We start from the raw sequence: 19,125 nt of genomic DNA on the forward strand, positions 1-19,125 counted from the left end.
TGTACTCAGAGTACTCAGAGTTTGACTTAAGGATATTTAATTTGTATATTTTGACATGTGATGTTGAAATTTGTGTTTTAACAGTTATAAAGCTTTACTTTTTAAAATCTTATAACCTATCGTCATTAAATAATTGTCTGTGCCCAATAATTTCCCCCACATACAAACACTGTAATCAATTAAAATTAGAATGCTTAAACTTGATAATTTTGCACAACTATGAAAAATTAACATTGATAAAAAATGTCAAATGCTTTAAAATAAACATTGATATTATCTGTTAAAATTATAAAAACTAAAAACTGAATACTGCCAAGCCTAAATATGAACAATGCACTAAGATGCTGTCCCTTTTGACTTACTTGAACAAAGTCTTATAGACCCAAAGAATGAACAGAATTCAGAACCCTACTTAACAAACCCTTTTTCTATGTCCAAAAACAAAGGAAATGGAAAAAAAAAAAGAGAGTGAATCCTCAATTTAAATAAAATAAATTAGAATCTCTGGTTGGTTTTGTTTTTCCTTCCTCTAAATGGCAAAGCATAAGCTAGTGCCTAGAGCACTGTTATTTGTTGCCTGGCCTTATGTGGTTTATGCAACTATATAATGTAGTATTCAATCAAAAGGATTACATCTAATAACAACTGCTTTCGTCAAATGCTACAAATGCTATCCCTGAGGTACGGAGTGGTTTAAAAAGTGGAAACAAAAATGCTTATTTCAAGTCATACATTAAATCTGGGAAAGATTTTAAGTGTTTTATATATACTTTTTATTAGAAACAGATACTGTACATTCATTAGGATCTGTATTCAATTTGAATTATTCTGGATTATGCAAATAAAGTTTCATTTCATTAGCACATTTTTCTTTCAGAAAAACAGATAGAACACTGTGTTTTGGGGTGCGGTGAGGGCACACCCAGAACGAGAAAGATGATGGCCACTGTGGTATAAAAGGGCACACAATGATAACGGGTAATATTTTAATTAAGGAAACTGAATAGTCTCTGTGCATATATATTACTATATGGAAAGTACTGCTTTGATCCTGTCCCGAGACTGCTATGCATAAACAGAAGCTGCACATCCTTCCTATTATGTTATGTGTTTCAAGTGTGATTCATCCTGGGGATGAGAAAGTTGTGCTTAATGGTATGATTCTTGTATTGATTAAAACCATGTTTGCTGCCATGGTACTCAGTGCAGAAAGCAGAAATTGCACTGTACTCTATTTGTATGGGGGGGAAAAAAGTACGTTTGCAAAAATGTGCTTGATAGCTATGGAGAAAGGGAGACCAGAGGATTGTTCGGACTTCCACAAATAGACCGTTATTTGCATACTATGTTTTCTTTGTACAAAAATTAATGATCTATAAATGACCAAGGTCTGCTGGCAGACATATAAACAGCAAAATAACTTCTCAATTAGCTCCCCAAATGCAGTAGTAATAAAACTGTCACTAATTTAAGTCAATATTTGTCAACTGAATAAAGAACCAGCTCTTGCAAAGATATCATCAGCATGCTAAAATCATGGATTTATATTGCACAGCATGAATTTTATTCAAAGGCTGAATAAAATTCTGCTCTCAATTATGCTCATGAAACCCCATCAAATGAGCTTTGAGACCGATCTCACTGAAGTTGTAGGGGGTGCATGAGAGGGCAAAATTTGTCCCATTAAGTCTTTTTAACTGTTTAATGTGTAATTTAGTTATTAGCTGTTTAAAAAGGGCACACTAATAGCTTCATCCCCTTGTAGCACCTACAGTGTTCCAGCTCTAAAGGAACATACTTGTATACCCTGTTTCCCCGAAAATAAGACAGTGTCTTATATTAATTTTTGCTCCCAAAGATGCGCTAGGTCTTATTTTCAGGGGATGTCTTATTTTTCAGAAATGAAAAATGCCTTATTATCGGTGGATGCCTTATTATCGGGGAGGTCTTATTATCGGGGAGGTCTTATTATCGGGGGGATGCCTTATATTACAACGAGAGGCAAAACTGTAAGTAGGCCTTATTTTCGGAGGATGTCTTATTTTCGGGGAAACAGGGTAGCTTTCTGTACAATAAAATATATTTGTTATAAAATAATTTTAACCATTAGAAAAAACCACCATTGCTAGCAAGGCAATCACCTTCATTTATTTGAAAGGTTTTAAATAAAATATTTTTATAGAGCGTGGGTACTGAAAAGTCTGTAAGTTTATTACTGTCTAACTACCATTTATTCAACTACCTCAGCCAAGTCAGGGCTTCTAAGCTTAGCTAGGTCATTGGACCTAGTTCTTGGGATATCCAAGATAGAGGATGGAAAGAAGATGGGTAAAATTTTCAAAAGTGTTTAAGTGACTTCTAAGTTTAAGTCCCATTGGACTTGGGCTCCTAAGTCATTTAAACACTTGAAAATTTTACCTGATGTCTTTAAAGGAAGATACAATTTAAAACAAATGATTATTCAGGCTTTCACAGAAGCCCAGACAAAACCACAGAAAATATGAAATGTGTCTTTAAGGTAGGCTAACTTGTAAAATGCAGTCAACCGGGATCTTTTCTGCACGAGAACATCCTCATTATGTGTCCAGCATGGAGGTACTCTTGTACAGGGACGATTGTGGTTAATTGATTGCATTTTAGCAGTTAACGTCCTAAAAAAGTGCGTTTGTGAATGGACTCAAGCAGCAAGTCCATCAGATCCTATTGATACCATCAGTATGATTAATCTTCATTAAGTGATCATTAGGCCCCATCTCTCAAAGAACCTGATTTTGATGTGAAATCTTTAAGATGTGAAAGAAAATCAGAAATGTAACAGAGTCAGTAAAAGAGAAAATTTGAAAACTAATATTCCCCTTCCCTGTGTGATTTTAAGTTTTATGAGTCAACATTTCAGGGGTCAGTAATTTACAGTAACAAACTGAAGGATAACACCTCATGCAAACGGGAAGAAGCAGAGCAAAATTAGCTGCAATAATCCTTCAAGAATATAAGCCTTTTCTTATGGAATCTTACAACAGTCATGTAGCTTTGGGGGGAGGAAAGAAGGATTATGATACAAAAATAACTGCAAGGAACTAATCCACAGAAAAGTAAACGAAAATTGGAACTTCCCTATCATTATATAACTATTCGCTAAACCGTTTCAAATGATTTTACAGTTTCTTTGACAGATACATATATAAGTACCTCTTAGCAAATTGTATTGAATGTATATGCACTTAATCCCCCTGCTTGCACAGTTGAGATGGAATTCTTCCCCTTAGGCCTTTTCAGTTATTACAATCAGTCCGTGTGAGATTACCGCAGATAATCATTAGAGATAATAATTTGGAGGGGGGCGTATACACAGAACTGACAATTAAGTGATTTGGAAATGGGACTGCTATAGAGCTGGCCAAAAATCCAACAAAAAATGGAAAGCCATGTAGGTACGCTTCCCTAGTGCTATTTTCCAAAGTCCCCTGCAGTGCCAGCTTTGCTCTTCCCATGATGTCCATGGTAGCTCATGCAGCCACTCGGTCATTTACTACAGCAATCTGGAAGAGCCCACTTGCAACCACCAAGTCAAGGCCTCCCACTGGACTTAGTTGAAAAAAGCAACAAGGAGTCTGGTGGCACCTTAAAGACTAACAGATATCTGTTAGTCTTTAAGGTACCACCAGACTCCTTGTTGGTTTTGTAGATACAGACTAACACGGCTACCCCCTGATAGTTGAAAAAAGGTGGCTTAAATTCATTTATAGATCTTAAGGCCAGAAGACTATGTAATGGGCCCTTCAGCATAAAGCAGACCACAGACTTTCATCCAGTGCTAAAGGGCTCTCCCAGTGCAGAAGAACTCATCAAGTCAAAGGCCTTCATAATGATCTCACTAAGAACAGAATTACCTGGGGGAGTGGACATACTATGAACTACTCCAGAGAAAAGAAAGCATTCCTACACACTCCAGGGTCCTCTAGGTTGCTGCCAGAACTCTGGATTTATGTATATCCCCGCCTTCTACATGGCTTTTATACCACTGACCCATTAGATTCTCCTATCCAAGCCATTAATCTTCTGGCTGGGGAAAACTCACAGGTGTTCCCTCTGATGCCAGCAATCGAGTCCCTTTAACTTTCCAGAGAGGTCAAGGAACCTCCACAAAAACATCCTGATATTCCCAGATTCATAGATGTTAAAGTCAGAAGGGACCATCTAATCCTATCTCCTTTGCAGCACTCCCTTTTAATGCCAGCCCCAGCAGAAAAAACTGGAAAGTTAACCGAACATGTCCCATATAGCACTGGACAGCTAATAGCAAACTATTGATTACTATTTACTGTTCTAACCCCTTCCACTTTGACATTTCCACCTGGTCTATTTGCCCTAGGGCTGTAGCTCTCAAGCTGAAGTGTTGAGGGCCAGTCACTAAGGCTCAGCCACATGACAAGAAGATTTTTCTTTATTGTTGTTAGCAGTGGCAAACTAAAGATCAACGCAAGAGGAGCTTGCATAGAATGAAATGTAAGTCAGCTGGCAGAAAGGTGTCAAGAAAGCAACCCTCCTAATATTTTGAAAGTCAGCCCTTGACTGTTTGAAAAATTGACCTAATTCCTCTCATTGTAAAGTCCACAAAATTGTATTTTCACATTTCTCATCATTGTCATGGGAGCAGGGGACGGGCGTAATTCTATGCTATTGACGGGCCAGGAGCACCACATTTGGATTTAAATTAGACTGCATGTTGAAGAAAACATGTTTATAACCATGATGTCAGAGTCTGTCATACCCCAGGAACAGACTCACCAGTAACAAGAGCAAATCAGATACAATCTACTCATACATTTAAAAATAAAAAAAGTTATAGAAACTTCTTCTTTCGAACCCTGATAAATTAGAAGTTCACTAATGAACAGACAGATCCTCTATTATGAGACTGGACCTTTGTGAATATTTCCCTTGCCCAGGATCTTTTTCCATACGCTCTCACCTAATAGAAGAGGTGGGAAAGAGCAAAGAGTCTGACAATTTTTTTTTTTCAGATGGCCCTCTTATATCTTAGTCACAGCTCTGGGATGTACTAAAATCTGGCTTATATAGATGTAAGATATTCCCTCTCCTAATGTGGCAAAGAGCCTGTGTTCTTCACATGATATCCACAGCGTATACTGTGAAGGAAAAATAAAAGGAGGACATAAATAATGGTATAATTCAATTTATAACCAGTGGAATGACCCATAACTTATGAGAGGCAGAACTCAAGTGATGATGGCCCTCCACTCTCCTGGGTAAGTAGCATGTATCTTACCACTGCACTCCACAGTGTGCTCTGTTATCCCACACCAGGTTCCAATTATTCCATGACCTACTCAACTTCAGATTTACTTATTTAAAAGGGTGCAACTAAATCTCACAGAGGGTGAGTGTTAAAGGCTGAGCATGCACTGAGCTGGACCTCCAAAGCCTATCCAAATGTTCACAGCATATTAATTTATTCTACCGTTGTGTTGCTACTAAATTAAGTGATAGTAAATTAAAACCACAAAGACAAGGACCAACAGTTAACCACATGCTAAGCAAAACAAGTGTTGCTTGCATCTTGCCCATGGAGGCTATTGTAGCCTTGCGCTCTGAGAAGCTGCTGAGAAGAGTGAGTTTCAAAGGGGGGGAGGGACCTCAATTCAGAAAGCGCTATCACCAGATGTGAAGTGTTTCAAACTTAAAAATGCCAACAGCAAGCGTTTCCCAGCTGATCATAACTGATTCCATGGTAACTGAGGTAAAAGGAATTTTGCTCTCCAGAACAGATACCAGACCATTCAGGATCAGCAACACCTTGACTTGTCCCGTGATTTTAACAGAAGCTAGTGAAGAGAACTGAGCATCATACCAGTCTGTGCCACTTGGAAGGCAGGCAACTGTATTCTGTACTAGCTTCAGCTCCTGAGTGGGCTTCAGACACAGCCCTAATCGGAACATATTTCAAAGGTCAAGCCTGGCAGTAACACCGGTGTAGATAATCATATTAGAAAAGAGCGGCCACAGCCTCACAGCCATATATAACCATTCGCTGTAATCAACTAGCAGCAGCTTTTAAATGACAGGGTCTTCACCTTTGTTTTTTGGTTCTCTCAATATTAGTTGATTATTATTAAGCCAACAGTAGGGTTACCATATTTCAGCAAGCAAAAAAGCGGACGGGAGGAGCCCCGCCCTAGCCCTGCCCCCGTCCTGCCCTAGCCCCGCCCCTGCCCCTCCCACTTCCCACCCCCCTCAGAACCCCCAACCCTCCCCCCCGCTCCTTGTCCCCTGACTGCCCCCTCCTGGGACCCCTGCCCCTAACTGCCCCCCCAGGACTCCACCCCCTACCTAAGCCTCCCTGCCTCTTGTCCCCTGACTGCCCCCTTCTGAGACCCTCCCCCATCCTAACTGGCCCCCTAGGACCCTACCCCCTACCTGTACCCTGACTGCTCCAACCCTTATCCACACCCCCACCCCCAGACAGACCCCTGAGACTCCCACGCCCAATCCAACCACTCCCCACCCCCTGACAGCCCCCCCAGAACTCCAGACCCATCTAAACCCCTCTGCTCCCTGTCCCCTGACTGCTCCGATCCCTCTCCCCACTCCTGCCCCCTGACAGCCCCGCCCCCAGAACTCCCCCCTGCTCCTTGTCCCCTGACTGCCCCCTCCTGGGACCCCTGCTCCTAACTGCCCTTCAGAACCCCCCACCTTCTAAGTGTCCCTGTTCCTTGTCCCCTAACTGCCTCCTCCTAAGACCCCCCCACCCTAACTGCCCCCCAGGACCCTACCCCCTACCTGTACTCTTGACTGCCCCCTCCAGAACCTCCCTGCCCCTTCTCCGACCCCCTGGCCCCCTTGTTGTTGGCCTTCACCTAATGTCTCTGTGAGCTTGCTCAGGAACGGCCTGAGCCATTCGTCCCGGCACGCCGGACAGCAGGGGAGGAGGAGCGGGGGAGGAGCTCCAGACTGCCGGAGGCGATCTGCGAATGCAGGGAGGGAGGGAGTGATCTCTGCTGCAGGGGAGAGGAGGAGGGGCTCTCTCTGGCTGTCGGAGCCCCAAGTAAGTGGCACCATTCGGCCGGCTGCCCTGTTAGCCACGCACGCTCTGCATGGGGGGAAGTCCGGACATTTACAAATTCCCCCCGGTTGCTATTTTTAGCTCAAAAAGCCGGACATGTCCAGGGGAAATCCGGACGAATGGTAACCCTAGCCAACAGACTTCTATAGGTCTTGAGGTGGTGGTGTGCTTTCGTGTGCCCTTCAGTTTATCATTAACAGCAAATCAAAATTTGTTTTTCAGAAAAGGATAAAAGGAGAAAGAGAAAATGGCTGAAGGCATTAGAATGCCAAACCCCTCCTTCTTGATCACTGCTTGGAATCAAGGGACCCAGATGGTGCTATTTTGTGGCCTACATGTAATTATCTCAGTCTAGCTCCTAATGAACAAGTGTCCACATCACTAAAGCCACAATCTGGCTGGCACTAGCTCCTAACTCTAGATCAAATTTTCTGAAGTACACGTGAAAAAGAAGTTCTTAAGAGAAAAATTGTAAAGGCAATAAATGGGAATAAATATATATTAAAGGCTGTGATGCACTCAGATAGTTCAATAACATTGTATACATACCAGAGATGAGATGAGATGAGATTAGGAAAATAGTCTTAGATTATAAATATCCTCGCAGTAATAATAGTTACTGAGATTACAAATATTTAAAATAATACATTATTTGAAGAGTGAGATTAAAACAGGTTCAAAGGACTGTCTTGGGTTTTTTTTTTTTTTTAAAAAGAGTAAAAACTGCTTGTGTGCCATAGTCATTCCAGTATGCTGGTGGTAGCTACAACATCAGACCATCTCTACTCAGTATTTTCCTTTACAGATCAAGTTAAAAGACTAAGATTTTACTGCTCTTAGGAAGGATACAAAAACACACAATGTACACAGCATTGGTATAGACCGTTTTTTCTGTGGAGGGGCAAAAAACTTAAAAGCTTCATCAAATCTTAAAAAAAAAAAAAATCTTTAAAAAAATTCAAAATAGTTTCAATTTGCTGTAATAGAGAGACTGGAATGCCACCCACTTACCCTCAAGGGATTACACTCAGCCCTGATTAATCCATTCTGGCTTTAGCCAGATGTCTGGATATCTGAAAGACTTCAATGATTAGCAATTCCATAATATGTTCATATTTGCATAAAAATGCAGTTTGCAAACTGGTTTAGATTAACCAAACATACCCACTGTATAATGTTTCGTAACAATGGCTGGGACTGAAGCTAAGGCAGAATAAAAACAATCTGTTTAATAACAAACAAGAATCTGTTCATATGGTGACCACTAAGACCTAGAGCCATTAAAGTTCTGTGGTTCCCCACTTCTTTACAGAGTTCAGCAGAAGCCTTGCCTCATTACACAGGTATTCAGCACCCGTTCTTTTCTCCTTGTATTTTCTACTGTAAAGGAACATCACAGGTATGTCACTGCCTTTCAACCAAAGCAAACCGGAAAGGTAGTCTTGTGGTTAAGGAACTCAACTGTGACTTAGGAGGGCTGGTTTCAATTCACAGCTCTATCAAAGACTTCCTGTGTGAGCTTGGAGAAGTCACTTGGCCATTGTGTGGCTAAGTTTCCCTATTGTGAAATACAAATAATGCTTCCTTTGTCTTGTCTCTTTATGCTGTTAAATGCTTTTGGACAGGGTCTTGCTGATACTATGGTGTCAAGGCTAAATCCCCACTCTGGCACTTCGAGTGCAGGAAGTGGGGGCCCACAAGGATTCTAAAAATTAATACGTGCCACTCCAGGTTTGTATTAAATTCCCAAGGTTACAGCTTTTCTCTGACCTTGGCTTGGTAAATGCTGCCACGACCCAAATGCAAAAACAAACAAACAAACAAACAAACAAAAAAAACCTTGGACCCAAGAAGGAGCACAAGGAAGCCCTGATCTCAGTTGGAACCTCTAGGCAGGGCCGATGGGGGGGAAAAGCCAGTACAAATTACCAGGGCCTGGCGGTCTGGAAGAGGGCCCGGCTTTCCCCTCTCCCCCACCCCCATCGGCCCTATTTAGCCGGTCCGCCCTTGCTGGGGGGCCCGAAAAAAAATTTTCACGGGGCCCAAACCCTCTCTTAGCGGCCCTGCTTCTAGGTGCTACTGTGAGAAAAAAATACCAAGACCATACAGAAACACCATAATGCACTTCAAAAAGTAGTATTTGCTTTTATAAGTTTAGAGTTGTGTGAAATTCAGGTTTTCCTATGCAGTGGTTGATTGAGATGGTTTCCAATAAGCTTGGGTTTGTACATTCTGTATGTTTTGGGTTCAAACATACCCAGTAACTCAAAGTGAAACTCAGCTGTAATATGTAATCATAAGCCAATCTGGTTCATTTAAAACTAGTCCCAGGTTCTTTGAATAGGTTCAAGAACCTTAGCAAATGTTTTGACAATCCTGATCTGAATTTTAAGTATGTAACAAGACACAAAAACAAGGCAGGTTATACATGGTTTCCAGTTTCGCTGCAAATATCTCCATTGCCTTAACTAGGATACTGTAATCCGAGAGCTGGATTGTGTTAAAACTTTCACAATGAACTCTTCACAGCAGTTATGGCTGGGGGAAAAGTTCAGGCAAATGAAGAATTTACCCAAATCTTTGCCCAAAACACAAACTGAGCCAGATCCAGATATTTCCCACTGGAGGTACCACCATTATTTGTCAGACATTTTCCTGGTTCTGGCCAGGAGCACTAAAATACAAAAGGCTCTTTGCAGAGTAATATTAAGCCAACCAGCAGATAGGAAGTACAGGATCTCTCATAAAAAGGCTATTGTTGTGATATTTCCAGACCAGCATTACTATCTCTGGCGGTTTGATTAGTGAGAATAATGGTCTGAATTCTCACTGCTGAACCAAGCCTCTAACCCTGTTGAGGCCAGATCTTCAGAAATACTGAGCACCCACCACTGAAAGTGAAGTCAATGGGAGCTACAGATACTCAGCACCTCTGAAAGTCAGGCCTTTGAGGTTCACCTACAGCTATCAAAATGGCCCCTCATCATGGCTCACAAGTGGGGATTGATCCTGGCACCCTCAGCACTAAAAGTACAGACCTCTACAATTTGAGTCAAAAGAGTACCTTAGGTAGTAGTATCCTTACACAATGTGCGGGCCAACCACTAGATGGGCAGCAGCACGACACTCTTAGCCAGCATGTTACACTTACATCTCCAGCCTTTGAGAATAAGGTTTCACAGCAATAAGAGAAAATGCTGCCTGTAGATGAAACCAAGATGTTTATCTCTGGAGAGGAATTCCATGCTGTGAATGTGAAAGAGTATATCCCTCCAAAGTCAATCTTGAGTGCTAGGAGTGACAAAGTGTCTTCTAATATATTTCTGCTCTCTGGAGGGAATATGTGATGAGGTTATAAAGTTACTTCACATTTTTCCTTTCTTATCTCTGATCTTCCGATTTCCCATGGCCTGCTGCTGTGCTCTGACACAGGTCTACGCCATGCTGTCTCTTTCCCAGCTACTTCACTGCTCCTGGAGCAGATGTTCAGACCTGAGCGGCAGAAAAAGTAGAGCATCTGGGAAAGAGACAGAAGTATAGTTCACTGACATCCCTCGAAGGAACAGAGCAGCAGGTCGCAGGAAGCTATTGTGAAGTATCAGTTTCAACATATGACCGGCCAGGCTTGGAAAATCCTTTCAATAAAATGCAGGTTTATGCCATGGTCTCTAGTAACTGCCATATGAACCTGCTGCATAAGAGGAGCTGATCCTGTTAAGAAGCACTAATACGGAGTACTCAGATTGCTGGGATCACCAACAGAGTTAGCAGCAGGACAAGTGCTGAAGAGGACTAAAATCATATCTTAATAGCAACATACTGCAAAACCAGATCAGTAGCAGAAAATGATTTCTACTGTTAAGTAGGAATTCAGGTCATAACACACTATCTAAATTAAGGGTCATTACTCCCCTTAATGCATGCCCATACCCAACGCCAATTAACAGGGGTGGAAGTTAGACATAACGGAGGCTAAGATGAGAATACAACCCATAGTTTACAGTGTCACACAGATGTACATGGACATCTGAGAAAAAAACAAAACATATATGCAAAGGGTTGTTTAAGTTTTTTAATAGGTTCATTAACATAGCTAAGATGCAGCTATATGAACTACAGCTGATGGATATATTATTTGAATATTATTCAAACATTTTGTGTTGGAATAAACTGCACAATGCGTATTTATTTTCCAAATGACTCAGCTAGCATGAAATTCAGCTCTAGGCCAGCACATAGCAAGGCTTAAGTGGTGCATAGCCCTTGCTCAGCCCCTCTGCATGGGGTAAATTTCACTCCCAACATACAGCGCTAAGCCAATATTGGAATGTCATGTTTTAAAAATAAAGTATTGGTGAATTCCCCCTATTTTTGCCCAGATTTAGCAATATGTGCATTGGTAAAAAAAGGATATTGCAGCCACGTTGCATTTCTACTCCTCTCCTGTGTCAGATAGGATGCAACTCCTCAGGACTGACTGTGGAATCTTGCATCACTGTTGGTGCTTTGCCTGGATTTAACTGATTGTTTTCAAGCGGCAACATCTAATCATTCCCCAAATCTGTGTGTCTGTCTTACCAATATGGACCTTGGGATTCTTTTCCCAAGTCATTAGCCATTTCCTTTCAAATGTAACTCTGCAAAATTATTTGGAGGCAGGGGAGCCCAATTGGCTCCATTTCAGGAAGGGATTTTACTACAAAACCCAAGGAGGATATTGAGGACCCTGCATTATTACTTTCTGTCATTATAAAGGGCTTGCTTTTTTTAAATAGCTTTTGTTTCAAAGCTTTACAAATCTGGCTGAATGGAATGGGAATCTAACATCACATTGCATTGCAGATCTGAAATATACTTATTACAGTGCCTTTCACAAGAGGGTCTCAAAAAGCTTTATAAACATACTTTAATAGTATCTATGTGAGCTGAAATTATCCCCATTTTATAGCTGAGCAGACTCTCTCACTTTCCTGTGTGCTTTTCATATTTAAAATTGATGCAAATATAGTTCAAAATGGACATATAAAAGAAATTAAATAAAATCAAAGACAAAGTCTCCAATATGTAACATTACACCAGTACTCACAATGAAAGCAATATTGTTAGTAACTACATAGCAAAAAGTGTTACTTCTTTTCCTGGATCATGCTGTAGATACCAAAACGTCAAAATAATCACTGAAACTTTGAAATGTTTCTTATTTATCATGTAAAATTGTTCTCACAGGAACTAGAGAGGTGTACTTCAGTTAATCAAAATATTGTGTTATCATTTATACAATGTCACTGAAAATTGCTCTAATCTATTCAGATCTGTATTGTTTATATTATGAATGATTGAGTTAAATGTCTGTCAATATTACAGGCACAATACCGACAAGTAACAAAGATGACAAACTCTGCTCTAAAGAGTTGGTGTTTGATAATTAACATATGTACAGTGCTCTAATAATACTAAGTATGGAGCTCATCTTTCAAACCCTTACTTGTGAGAGTTGTGCTTGTACTTAATCATATAAATAGTCCGACTGCCTTCAATACAAAAGGCAACATCAAAAAAGTAAGGCCTGATTTGCTAGTTTTTCAATACTGCTACTTTAACAACATAAAAATATAACTCTATAAATATAACTGTATATTTAGTATATTCATGTAAGAGAACTTTTAACATGCAGGAATCATTTTTAAAAAATATGAACTATTTTATCGCTGTATTGTTCTTTTTATTAATGAATGACAAGGTGTGAAATTTACTAGCTTTGCCAAGATAAGACCATGATATGATCTGTCTAGTTTATCTATGGTTCACATAGCAGTTTCACCTCTAAAACACTGGTGGGTATTTTCTGCTCAGCTTTAATCTAGTACTTACAGCAAGATTGGTACATTACACTGACATAATGAATAATACACATTTTTTAGCAGCACAAAATAACTGGCTTTATAAGTAGACCACAGTTTACCAGATTTCTAAACAACATTGTTTCTAAATTTACAGATTTAAACAATGTTTCTAAAAATCACACACATTTCTAAACATAAAATTCATAACTGAGCTCACTATGGCAAGATGACAGTGGAGGACAGGGTCTGGAAGGGATACACTGTTTATTTTTTATTTTGTATTAGTTACCTTTTTGGATATTTCTGGCATGCAAGATAGCTTATATGTTACAAGCAGCTGCATTTAGTTAGGGATTTTTGAAGAATTTTCTACTCTGAGGTGCTTTTTAGTGTCTCAGAAGGCTACTGCATTTCTGTGCATGTCTCTGAAGAACAGTATCTAGTGTCACACCTCAGGGAAGGTTTTTTTGTTCAGCTTTAGATATTTGTATTTAAGAGCTATAAGGCATCTTTAAGTAGACCCCTGCCTAGATCTCATTTGCAAAGGCTTAAGTTAAATAAAATGTCCTATGTGTATGTAATTAGCACACCATTCTCTGTGGACATAATTACAGTAATACACAAACTATTATTCTAATTATTCATTTGTAGTTAGAACAACTTGTGAATAGACATGCCAGATACCAAAATCAGTCAAACAGCTCCAAAACGTATTTCCATCCTTCCATACACTGTTAGTCAATGATAGAAACATTTTATTTGTTTGTAAACATATAATGCATACTGACTGAAATAGAAAACTATTGCCCTATGGATGAAAAACTGGGATATAGCTCTCCTAATCAAAGGTGGAGGAATGCTAATCCACTGGAGGTAACTTTCAAAAAGGGCAACAGTTTTTCCTATTATCTAAAATACGTAGTCTACGGATCTATGTTTTTATGCATAAAAATTGTTTTATCCTATTCATGGTACTTCTGCCATGACTCTACTTTAGCTCACAGAGCTACGTGATATTCAACAATAATAAAGCTGGAGCTGTAATAACAATAGCCATCACAGATACTGTAACGAGTGAGGGGGGAAAAGCCAAGTTATAGAATTCCTGTTCCTCATATTCACACTAACCTTGTGGTTTTACTCAGAACATTTTTGGGCCAACCTCTCAGTGCACTTGGAAAGAGCATTTAAAAATAAATTTACTTTTATGTGCATGCTGCTTTTAATTTGCTTTTTCTATGTTTTGTTTCCTGCACTGTGGCTGCCAACCCTTCAAAAACAAAAAACAGAAGAGCAAAGAAAACTCTGTTCAAATTCTGCATGGAGCATGAGTTATATTTAAATGTTACAAAGATGATTTTGTACTAAATATGATGCAGCAGGCTTATGTTGTACCCAAATGCTTCTATTTTAGCTCACAAGATCATGTAATCCTCTCTCAGTCAATAACCAGACAGTCGATTTTTAAAATGATTAGACAGCACTGCTAGAAAGATAACTATGCAAGCTAGTTTACATCATATGATCATGTCTCAACTAGATTATATGATAACCCAAAGTGGACATGAGTAGATTTTTAAGCTCCTGTCCTACATACGCTTGAAGATTCACTTATTTTTACTCATATGAGTTGTCCTAGTGAACTGACTACTGACATGAATTAATCTACACTCATCCTGAAGAGCTTGCAGGATCAGGATGTCGGATTATAAACTCTTTGGAGCAGAAACCGTGTCTTTATAAATGTTTGAATGGGTCTTATTATGGTAACTTCTGTACATGATGGGGAGGCTGGTTTTATTGTAATGCGAATATTAAATAATAATCATGTAGATCAATGGGCAGGCAGACCTTGGATTCCCAATCAATCAGTATTAAAGCTTTCCTTTAATAGTGAAAGTTGTACAGTTGTTAAGGTCACCAGTATATAAGGATGTTCATTAAAGGCCTTATTTTCACAGGTCTGAAAAAATATCCTCCTTTATATCTGAAATGTCCATGTTTGGTCTCAGCCAAAGCACATGGACCTTTTTTGGTGGCAGTAGTGGGGGAGGCGGGGAATGGAGAAATCCATTCACCCATTTTTGAATTATGGAAAAATTAAATTATGCACTTATAGTTTAAGTAAATGGTAATATATCTTTTTGCTTACATAACTCAAAATCTGCTAAATTTTATCATTTACGATTTTCAAATTAGCTAATCTTCACTGAAGTCTAGATCCTTACATATTTAGAACAAAAATTAATTATATGTATTTAAAATTTCTCATTGCATGATGATAAGGTTGGCTAATCTGAGACAATACAATAATTAATCTGGCACCAAGTTAACACTAATTAATATATAGGAGAAAAGTTTACAATATAGCAAAGATTTCTACAGACAATATTTCAATGCAGACATTGATTCTGTATTGAAATCCTTATGCTCCTACACAGCTTGTAAATAGCACAGAATAGAGCCTCTCTCCAACAAAATTTATAGTAAATCCAAGAGAGCAAATTGTGGGCTTAAACTCTGCTGATTGAGCATAATAAGGTTTGGGTTTGAGTTTTTTTTTTTTTTAAACTTTTACTTTATTAAAAAAGAAAACAAAACCTCATGTTAAGGTAACATTAAGGTTATTAATTTAAACACTAAAAGGTCAGGAAATGAAAATGTGAAAGTTCATAGTAACATTCATTTAGCCTTTTTAATGTTTATGTTGTTAAATATACATAAAATATTCAACAGAAGACATTCAAACTCAACATTAGTCAGTTGTCACCACCACAGATGTCAGAGAACTCCTTCCCTAAGGCTAGACCCTGATCCAGCAATTAAATGTGTATGATTAGACCCTTGTACCCACACAGTCACATTGACATAAACAAGATCCATCCACATGGATCCAACAGCAGAATCAGGGCCATGGGGAAAGATAGAGATAATCTCACACTACTGTGTGGTAACTGTTGGCAACAGTTGACTTTTTAATGGCAACCATTCCATAGTATGTGCAATAAGGCTATTGGCTGAGTTGGTGTTACTAAAACCCTTTTTTCACCATTGTGGTAGCCATGTTGGCCCTAAAACCCGAAGAAGAGCTCTCTATAGCTCAAAAGTTTGTATCTTTTACCAACGGAAGTTGGTCCAATAAAAGATATTAACTCATCCACCTTGTCCCTTTATTAAAACCTTAACTTTTTCATTGCTTGACCTCAGAGTATTTAAACTCAAACTTAACATGGCATTAATGTATATTATTCTTTTTTGAATATACATTATGGCCAAGGTTTTCAAAAGTGACTTGACCAACTTGACTCACCTTACAGGGGCCTGATGTTAGGTTATGCATGCTCAGCATTTTTTGAAGCCTTTCAAAAATCACCCAAAATCACTAGTCATTTTTAAATATCTTAACCTAAATATGCACACTTTACCTAATGCCAATCCAGGCTTATTCGCCTCCATTTCTTTTATATATGTGTTATATGATGACTCAAATCTAAAATTATTGAAATGGCTACAATTAAAAATGAAACAAAACAATATTAAAATGAACAGATCACAAATATTGTTGGTTAAAACTAAACAAGAGATTTGCTTTAAGGTCTTTGTTATCAATTTGCCCTGGAACTATACAAGTAAGATGGCAAAGCATTCCACATAGCTGGAACTAAAAAGACAAATCCTCATTGATAATACTACCGTACAGACCTTAAATCAAATATCAAAGCAGAAAGAAATCCCTAGGTAAAGTTACATTTAGCTAACAACTCAGTCAAACTCTTGAAAAGTGTTTTTATAAAGCAATTAAGTACAGATCAAGTATAAAACTTGACTTCATTAACTGGAATATAGGAATGTTTGGAATCAGAGGAAAATAAGCCAAATATGTCTTTTAAGAAAGAGTCTTGGGGGGGAGGGATAGCTCAGTGGTTTGAGCATTGGCCTGCTAAACCCAGGGTTGTAAATTCAATCCTTGAGGGGGCCACTTAGGGATCTGGGGCAAAATCAGTACTTGGTCCTACTAGTGAAGGCAGGGGGCTGGACTCAATGATCTTTCAAGGTCCCTTCCAGTTCTAGGAGATAGGATATCTCCATTAATTAAAAAAAAAATTAAAGCCTGGTTATAGTATTTTTCAAGAAGAAGAATACTGATGTGAAATTTAAAGTCCTAACAAAACTTTGTCTAACTACTGGATTAAAATGTTTGCAATTTGACAGAGGTAAAATGTAGATTTAAAATTCCTCAGAGGATAGTCTTCAGGATGAAAAAACTGATGTTCAAGCTTTTACTTCTGTCTGCTTCCTGGTTGTACTCTCCCCTTCATTCCAAAAACCCAGTTAATAAGTTATCAACTGATACACATTTAATCTTAGACAGCCAGATTCTAGTACCTCCTTACTCTGTAAATAGCCTCACGGATATCAATGGGACTATTCATGCAGCAAGAGAGTAAAGATATCCGAATCTGTCCCAAAGATGTATACAATTTCTGTTATAAGCAGCTTCCAGGTTAGTCCTGGCTGACAAAAAAAATTAAATTCTAATGTCTATGGATTGTTGAAAAGGTCTCTTGTTCAGTGTTGCCCCTTGAAAAGATATTCTCACTCTCCTCCTCCTTGGTACCTTATGCTGTGTCGGTGCTTTTCTAAATACAGCTTAAAACAATATCAAAAAGAGGTTTCTTTCTGTTGTCTTAACCAGACACAGGTATCCTGCCAAGGAGACTCGAACTGGGGTTGCCTCTTGCAGATTGCATATTAAAGTGAAGCCCAACACCCTGACGGCTTGAATCAACTTTTCACCCCTCCTCAAAGAAAGAATCAGTTGTATCCACAGGAACAGCCCATCTTCCCTTTCATTGTGTCCCAGCACATAGAGGAGGGGGAAGCACTGATGGCTTCCCGCAGGGGAAAGTAATACGCTTTGCCTTTCTTATTAGCTTTACTCTAAATGTTGCCATTGTCTTTAAAGAGGATCCCAATCAAGTATGCATTAGATTGCGGCTTAGAAACCACATTCAGCCCACTGCCCAGATGCACCCAGTTTTTACCGTACTTTGCAAATGCAAACAACACACACACACACACACAGCTGCTGCTCCTCCTCCCACCTCTCTGAGCTGCAGCTGGGAAGGGTGGAAGCGACAAGGGAACAATTGGTGAATCGGGGCTTTGTCTGGGGTCACCTAGTTTCATTCACAAAAATGCACGTCCCGCGCAAAGACCGCCGGACTCCCCCGGCTCTGGCATCGGCGCGGGCCAGGCCAAAGGGGCTGCGGCTCTTTGGGGGGGACGGGAGGGGAGAGAGAAGCCAGACACCCTCTTTCCGCCGAGATGACAGCGGAGCGCGCCCCGGCCGGCCGGCGCCCGAGGGAGCCCCCTTCCCCGCAGCGAGAGGGCGCCCCGGGGGAGGAGCGGCGGGGCCGGGCGGGTGGCGGGCAGAGGGGATGGAGGAGCGGAGAGGCGGGCACCGTGGGGAGCGCTGGGGAAGGCTCAGGGGGGAGCGGGGCGCCCCCAGCGCGTCCCCCCGGGGACACAGAGCAGCGGCGGGTCACTTTCCAAAGGGCCCGCCCGAGGCGGCGCGTCTTACCTCGGGCTGCGCCCCCGAGCTCCGCCAGGCTCCCCGCGTGCAGCAGCAGCAGCAGCGGGAGGCTCCGCTCCCAGCCGCCCGGCCGGGGCATTGCTGAGCCGGCTCTCGCTACTCCGACATCCGCAGGACAGCGCCCGGAGCCCGGGCCAGCTCTCCCCGCCGCGCTGTGCCGGGGGGGCTCTGCCCTCCCAGCCCTTCCCCACGCCGGCCGGGCACTGAGCGGGGGCGGCGGCTTCCCTCCCTCAGCCCCTCACTTGTCACTTTCCCAAACCTCCCCTCGGAGCCCGGCCCCGCACCCCCCACCGGCGGGCGGCCCAGCCTGGCCCAGCAGCGCCCCCTGCCGGCCCCGCCGAGTCACTCCCAGCCCCTGCCAACCTCGGCCTGGCGGAGCCTCCGCCGTCCCCAGCCGCAGGAGCGACCCGCGCCCCTCATCCAGCCTCTCCCCACAGCCCCAGGGTCAGCACCGGCGGGCAGGAGCGGGCTGGGGGGAGCCTGGGCAAGGGAAGGAGCTGGGAGGCAGGGGAGAGGGGCATAGGGGCTGGAACTAGCGGTGCTGCCGCACCCCCAGGCTTGAAGTGGTTTCCATCATATTCAGGGTTTACAGTTTGGTTCAA

The 19,125-nt window shown here is 41.1% G+C and overlaps 1 protein-coding gene across 1 annotated transcript in view; it reads right to left on the reverse strand.

Annotated features, from left to right (window-relative positions):
* The window catches only part of ROR1 (receptor tyrosine kinase like orphan receptor 1), a 256,201-nt gene extending 237,449 nt beyond the window's left edge, over positions 1-18,752 (reverse strand). The window contains exon 1 of the mRNA XM_034778853.1: positions 18,512-18,752. Coding sequence (XP_034634744.1) covers positions 18,512-18,602 — 91 coding nt within the window. The 5' untranslated portion in view covers positions 18,603-18,752. The remainder of the gene's footprint in view (positions 1-18,511) is intronic.
* Positions 18,753-19,125: the final 373 nt, after the last annotated feature.

The sequence above is a fragment of the Trachemys scripta genome, chromosome 8 (genome assembly GCF_013100865.1).
Source record: "Trachemys scripta elegans isolate TJP31775 chromosome 8, CAS_Tse_1.0, whole genome shotgun sequence".
In the NCBI taxonomy this organism is placed as follows: domain Eukaryota; kingdom Metazoa; phylum Chordata; order Testudines; family Emydidae; genus Trachemys; species Trachemys scripta.